General features: G+C 41.8%; 1 protein-coding gene across 4 annotated transcripts in view; it reads right to left on the bottom strand.

Moving 5' to 3' along the window:
- Positions 1–7,867, bottom strand: part of RTN4IP1 (reticulon 4 interacting protein 1) — a 20,416-nt gene continuing 12,549 nt past the window's right edge. For all 4 annotated transcript variants that reach the window (XM_085217568.1, XM_085217566.1, XM_085217569.1 and 1 more), the window contains one exon: positions 1–133. In XM_085217568.1, the coding sequence (XP_085073694.1) occupies positions 17–133 (117 nt within the window). In that variant the 3' untranslated portion in view covers positions 1–16. The remainder of the gene's footprint in view (positions 134–7,867) is intronic.

Below are 7,867 nucleotides of genomic sequence, written 5' to 3'. Positions count from 1 at the left end.
AACAATTAGAGTTGCTTTATTTTTTATTAATGACATCAATCACTGTTTTTCCACGGGCGTGTCCTTCTTCTAGTTTCAGAAAGGCCTTTGGAACTTCAGAAAAAGGGAAGACTTCTTGGATAACTGGCTGAACCTGCAGAATAAAGCATCACTGCGTTAGGAATAAAATGACCTTGTTTTAGCACCTTCACTCTGTTTAAGGAAAGGAGAAGGATTTTTAATAGTACTTAGGGCAGAAGTTGCTCAGTGCAGTCACCACCTTTTAACTTCTTTTCAGGGACTCTTCTGCGTGCAGGAGAAGAGTTTTTGCTTTCTCCCCAAGTTTTGAAATATCTTTAATAGCACAGCCCAGGATGAAAAATAAAGCATGGTGCAAAGCTTTAACCTCCCATGTATCTATATCGTTTTCTTGTTAAATCAAGAACCATGCAAGACTTTCTATGTTTTAAGATACTTCTTAATCTAGTATCTCTCTACAAATGAAGTACAAAGAGAAAGTGCGCTGTTGCTGAATCATTTGGATGCACTTGAAAACTCAGCCACTGTGTCTTCATGCTGGCACAGATCGTGAAGCCTGGCTGGCACCTCCTGCTATTTTGGCATTAATTTTGTAGAGTAGCCTTCTGGATTGTTTTAGAGCAATCACTAATAATGAAGGTGAAACCACCAATTCACTGTGCTGTGCCCACCAGTGACTAAAGAGCCAGAAACCCCACCACCACTTTATTGAGATACTGCAGTATGCCAGTGGAGGAAGAAGAAATCCCAACTGTTTCTGAAAATTATTTTTCACCGTGTTCTGAGTCACCCTTCCAGAGGCAGCAGTAAGCTCTGTCTACACAACTACTGCCAGAGCACCTATCCTGAGGCAGGGCTCTTACCTTGTGTCCCCTCCCATCAGCCCAGTACACACTCTTCCTTTGCTGGACTGATCCCACTCATCTTAGCAGAGGACATTAGCAACAGATAAGTGTGCAGCCAGCTCTTTCAGTAATAGAAATTTTAAGAATCAAAGATCCAAACACTCTTATTGTGCTAGAAAACGTCCTTGTTACTTATATCACTGAAAAGTATTTTCAGGCCTTTTCCCTGCAGATACCACCAGGCACACACTTATCTTGCTTAGCGCTCCTAGAACCGGTAATGGCCCTCAGCAGGACGTGTGCTTTGCCAGGAAAGGAAATGAGACAACTAGTGTGTCAGTGTCAGAGCAGTGCCTTCTTTCAGAAGCTTTCTTTTACCAGAAGGTGGGGTACCTACACAGACTGCTGCTCAGATCACAGCACTACCAAGGAAATCTCTCACAACACACACTTCCCAAGCTGGATTCTAGGCATCCAGCACCCTCCCCAACAGCACAATTGCAATGCAGAAGTTGTCTAAGCACACATAAACATACTCTTCTCACTTATCTTTATTACCTTCAAGTCCAATTATTGCATCAGAGTAACTACTTTTTTTGTTGTTTTAACAGTATTCTAGGACAACAGTTGTACTGCTATCTTAATTTTGTTTCTAAGGTTCTCCCTTTATTATGTTGATGCATGCCTAGCAGAAATGTCACATGGCAGGAAAGTAGGAAGAAATGAATCCCTTCAAAGATGAAGAACTCACAGCCAGTTCCTAAAGAAAGCAATTGTGCCAGTAAATTCACTAAGTGCCTTCAATCTGCCGGGCTGCAGGGCAGGAGGCTGGGTAATGCCTTCCCCTTGTTTAATCACACCAATCTCTGCAGCCAGACCCCCTAACAAAGGGAAGAGTAAAAAGCAACAAAAGGGACAGAAAGATGCTGTTTAACACTGCTGCTCAACCAGGAAATAGATGTGGCTCATAACTAAGTTCAAGTGAAAATCACGTTTAATACAGAATGAAAACATCGTCTTGGGATGCCTGTGGGTAAAGCAAGCATCAGAGTCAACTGCAGCAGCCGTGACAATCAGCAGGAGGAACGTGCTGCTCCTCAGTCACTGTTCTGAAGAAAACCAACCAGAAGTCTTCAAAAACAAAACAAAACAAACAAACAAAAAAAAAACAACACCACCAACAAAACCAACAATCCAGTAACCCTGGTGAGCCAAGCACACGTGCAGCACTTGCACAAGCAGTTACTGTTAATGGCAGCAGAGATGTGCTTCAGTTCAGAGAAAATTAGAGTATGAAACACATGGGCACAGCTGACCCTCACAGGGCAAGGGGCTGGGAGGAGGGAAGGAGATGACAGGAAGGATGCAGTTCAGCCGCGCAGCATTGCGAGGTGCAGGGGTGCCAGGAGTTTGCTTCAGACGCATGCAGTAATTGAGCAAAAAGAAGAACGCTTCCAATGTTCTGCTACCTGCAGTCCTGTACTGTGGGTTGCAGCTTCCAGCCCTGACAGAACTCCCCCTTAGGTGAAGTTCAAAGCATCACGTGGGAAAAAGCATCACACAGGGAGTCAGAGGAAGCCCAAATTTAGCCCACAGTTCAAAACACCGTAAGTACTGCATCTACTAAGCACTGAAAGCCCATCTGCTACGTTGATGTAGCCTCTAGTTCCATTTAAACGCCGGCTTTAGGCAATGCTATAGTGAGACATGAATACTGAATTGATGATCCTGACAATCTAGAGCATTAAACATTTTATCTGGCTGACTGCTCAGCCTCATTGTTTGAATAACCCCAAAAGGGCTGACCATGTCACAGCACAGTGACAGCCTTTACCATAATCCACTGACTAAGATAAAATTTCTTCCTGTGAGCAGACAAACAAGCAGGGAAGCGCCTGCTATTTGTTGAATTGTGATAAAAAAAAAAAAAAAAGGAGATTAACTGGATAATACAAACACTGCCTATTTACAGCCACACATCAGTTCTTTGCCAGAGGACACCTATTTGTTCAGGGAAAAGGGATTAAACTAAAGTCTGAGAGAGAAAGGATTACACACCTGCACTGAAATGTTTATCTGAAAACAGACTGGGGCTGAAAAGTGTTTTCCTCCTCTCCATTTTCCCTGATGTAGAACATATTAGAAATGAATCTAGGCTTTTTGAAATGAACTTTGTGTTTCAAAAAATAAGAGTCACAGTTGATGCTGATTAGGTATGCTGATCTGTCCTACACAGAGCACAGGAGCAGCATTGCACCCCATCCCACTCCAATCTCACTCCAGACGCAGCAGAGCCTGACAGGAACCAATTCCTGTAAGTATGTAGCTGCTTCCTGCTGCTGGAGGGTCAGCTACAGCCTACCAAACCTCAGAGATCCACAGAGCAACCTTAGCTCAAAAACAAAAAGAAAAGTTTTCTCCTGCCAAGGGCAATGACAGTGCATTGGCTCTTCCCCAGGCTCACGAAGGGTGGCTGTGCACACATCACAGGGCAGTCCAGCTTTGCAGAGCCTCCCTCCCAGCTGCCATCTCCTCATACACGAGAATTATGTCTTGGCTGTGAGTCTGGGCATGGCTCATGCACGTGCTCTGCACTGGGCACTCCCATGTGCACAGAGAGAGTTGTGATGCGTTCCAACAGTCCTCAGAATACTCAAATGCTTTCTTTAATGGAAAATTCCGGTGCTGAGCTGGAAGGTAAAGACATGACTACAATGCCTAGGTGCAGTGTAGGAGCCAACACACAAATGCAGCGCTTGATGCTCTGCTTTGGCCTTCACTGAGTATCCCTTCAGTGTCAATGAGAGACTTGAACAGAACTCATTACAAAGAGCAGCCTGCATCCTGTAATTAAACATGCAGTTATCTGCTCAATACTTCATTGTCATCTCATGGAAAAAAAAATGCCTACTCCCATGATCCTCTTACAAACAATTGTGTTACCAGACACTCTTTGTTAGTTTGTCAAGCCAAGAAGCATTCTTTAATATCAAGCATGTAGCAGCAGCTCACAGTAACTCATAAGTATAAACTACAATTATTAAAATGCTAGAAGATAAATCCCAATTAAGCAGGCTATGGTTCAGAGTGTAGAAGAGGTTTAAAAATCTCATGTTCCTTAATTGGCCTTGGCAGCAGCTTCTACAGAACACAATAAGGAGCAATAAGAAACTGGAACAAGCCCAGAGGGGCAGCGTGTGCCAGGCTAGCCCAAGTTTAAATCAGCAGAAGCGAGGAAGAAGATCCTGGATTTGGTTACTACTGAACTGTACTGAAAAATTGTTAAGTAAAACAAAATGCAGCTTCAAAAATGTCTTCAAGAATTCCCTAGCAGTTATGTTCATGGCAGCTGTTCTGCTGTTTTTGCTGGTGATCCGGGGCAACACGACCATATCAGCAAGACAGAACAGACTTTACTACAGTTGTACAAAACATTTGAAAGCATGGTACGTATTCTACAAATAGTATAAAAATATCTTTGTCTGACCTGCATCATCTTCTGTCTCAGCAAACTCAACTCACAACAGGCAAGAGCTGTCTGCTTGATCCCACAGTTGATTGTTGTGCTGGATGTGGTTCCTGGCTGTGCTAGGAGACCAGTAGTAACTCGCTACAGAATGTGCAATCATATTAGGCTCAGACAGCAGCACATTTGATTAAATACCCAGATATCTGCTGAAAGTTTTCCAGACCTCGTTATGGTTGACGTCAGCTCTCATGCTCAAATGGTATTTCTCCATTTCCCAAGATTACCTTTAGTCTTCTTCAGACATTTTATGACACAACCCCAGAGCTTTCATAAAGAGCCTTATTGCTTGTAGGAAGAGGTGCAGATGCCTTTTAATAAAAATCACTACATTTTTGCTGGCCATAATTAAATGCAGATAGAGGTTCCTTCGTGAAGAGATGGAAGGACTGATTAGTCTTTGGCATCCCCTCCTTGATTAATATTTCTGGGCTCTAGCCAACCAACCTGGCAAGCAAAAGCACTGCAACAACAAAACAAATAACCTAAATTAATGGAAAAGGTACTACCTTTGCAGTTTAGCACACAGGGAAGGATGGTCATTGGAATGAGCTTGTACAGCTCTGCATAGGAAGAAGCACAGCAAGGCCAAAGAACAGTGAGCATCCCATCCTTCAATCTGGTAAAGCAGACCACTAAATCCAACACAACTTCTCCCTGCAGCAACACGTGCACATGACACTGCACAGAAGTTACACAAGTTACAGACATGCAATTACTTTTCTTATGTGCTGTAACGTTTATCTAAAAAGGCAACAATACAAAGAATGCCCCATTCAGTTCTCTTGCTAAGACTCTACTGCTTCCTTTAGCCTTACTTCTCTGAAATCAATCTTTGCCCACCTAGTGCAACTTTGCTCTGAGAACAGTATTAAGCCACCAAAATACTACACACATACGCCTACACTGTATTTAGAAGACACTTTATCTAAAATGAAATTTTCAAATTTCTGTAGGGTTGTACATTAACCCTCACCCCGTTATGGTCCAGCAAGAGCATACAACATTCTTAGCACTTCCCCTTACTCTCTAAGGAGTCTCTTGAGCCAGCCTTCCTCCACCAGACTTTATAAAAGGCAAAGTAAGTGCTCAATTGTAACTACAGAAATGTGTAGAAAAACTACGAGGTCGATAAATTAACAAGTTAAGCAAAAAAAAAAAATAATTAAAAAATTCAAGACTATCAGTGTAAAATCCTCAACATGAACAACAGATACATCAAACTAATTCCTGAAAAGCTGTTCCATGACAAAGCTGCCAGCAGAGACCAGTGATGATGTTTCAGCAACCAGTATGCCAGAAAATCTATGTTCTGAACCAAGGACTTTATTGATTTCAGTTGTCTTTAACTGAGAACCTTGTAATTCAAAATGAATGCTCTGCCATGGAAGAGATCCCTTGCTTCTGACACACACTTCGTCTATTGATTTGGCAGAGCCTACATTAAGCCAACTTTCACTGGCTTGTAATTAACTGCCTAAGTTGAACCCACAACAGGGACATCCCAGCAGTTTATAGAGTAGCAAGTATTTCTAAAATTTGACAAGGAAATGCTCAACTTTCTCTGTGCCCATCACAGCCACAGCAGCTTCCCAGCTCACCAGTCTCACAGCAGGCTCTTGGCAAGATGTTCTGCTGCAAGGCAGAGAAAACAGCTCATAAGCTGAAAATGATTTTATGATGCCCAGAATGGAGCTGATGCACGAGTGAATTACAAAGAGAATATTATTCTCCTCCTTTGCCCAACCAGTTTATCAAATTCTTTCCCTCTTCTCCCTGTTAAAAAAGGCTGCTAAAAGAACTCATCCTCATAGCTGACATTTTGCAAATCTCTGTTCCTTGTTGCCAAGGTCATCTGTGTGGAAACCATGCATCTTTCAATAAAATACCCTTCTTTGTGCCTGTTCATCCACTAAAGGATGGAGACTCCTTTTGCTTTCACAGAGGAAGATGATGGAACACAACAGAACTAAAAAACTGTGTTGGTACAGAAGTACTACAGAAAAGCAACCTGCAATATGGATCTGATCTGTATGCTCTCCAAAGCTTCACTTACTATAGCATCACCTCTTTTTAATTTTCTTCATTTCCATCCACCTTCAAGATTTATGCTATCCTAAAAAATGCCCCTTTTTCAGTAGCTCTCCTATTCATATGTCACACAATCCCAAGGTGTTTGTAACAGAAGGACAATTCTCTGAAATCTCAGAATAACCAAAATCTGCAACACTCCAATATGTGTTTACTCAAAACTAAGTTCAACCATACAAGCTCACTTTGCTACCGTCCTCCAGCCTTCTCCCTGCACTACTTCAACAGCCCTTTTTGTCCCTAAAATCCTCATTTATTACTCTCCAACCAAAACACAAACATTTGTTGGAGGGAGTATACCATAATTTACCATAATACATCTCTCTTCCCCTTTTTCCAAATACCTACTCTTCTGAATGGATGATCTGGCCATTTAAGGAAATTCTCGTGTCTTGACAACAAAACTCAGTCTTACTAACAGCTGCATATATGGACCACACCTGGGACATACAAGACTGTTGACAACACCACTGTTGGCAATATTTCACAAGGTAGAGCACAATACTGATAGGATGACGACAATGCATGTGTCATTGCATGTGTCATTGCATGTCATGCATGTGACGACAATACAGTGTGTCATTTTGACCTGGTCTTGTCGATACAGAATTAAAAAGAAAAAAAAACCAACAAGCAAGCATCTTTATCCTCACTATCATTTTACAACTAAAAGTACATCGGGACATTCATGTATGTATGACGTACGTTTTAAAAGACATTACAACTCAGCTGTCCATATTATTAGACAGATGAATACTGATTAAGCCCCATCTCTATTGCATAAACAGGCTTTTTTTTTTTTTAATAAAAGCTTTCATGAGCATATTCTGCATTTCTGTTTTGCATACAAGGTAGGAGCAGAACACAAAACAAGTTGTGACCAGCTAAGGATCAGGACAAACAGTAAGAACAAAGGCAAGGCTGTATCTGTTTCTTAGTCAATTGTAATTCAGTTGTACGACTGGATGAACTCACAGGATGAGAAGCATCTGCCAGGGTTTTTTTATCTAGACTGTAAAATAAGGCATAAAGCACTGCACACAGTGCAGTGTGGAGTGGTGTAAAACCAACAAGGATCGCCATTCACCACATCTTATTTGCTTCTATAACCTTTGTTAATGAGTAGATAACTTTTTAGGAGACAGACTGTATCGGCAGCACCCCATTCACAACACAGGAGTGGCTGAATTTAGGAAGATTCTTATTCTGAGCAGCAGCACTGAAAAAGCAAATACAAGCAAGCGGATACTGCGATACAAGTTTTTAGAACATAATGCAGAAAGAATAAAGGCAATCCAAACTCAATAGTCCTTGAGAGCGCTAGATTGTTCTAAGTATGCACAAATTTTGAGTGCAAGATGGTCTGGCAGCTCCTTACCAGAATGAT

This window comes from Meleagris gallopavo, chromosome 2, assembly GCF_905368555.1.
Source record: "Meleagris gallopavo chromosome 2, MGAL_WU_HG_1.1, whole genome shotgun sequence".
Taxonomy (NCBI): Eukaryota; Metazoa; Chordata; class Aves; order Galliformes; family Phasianidae; genus Meleagris; species Meleagris gallopavo.
The sequence above is the reverse complement of the archived record's forward strand: the minus strand, read 5'-3'. Positions and strand labels throughout refer to the sequence as shown.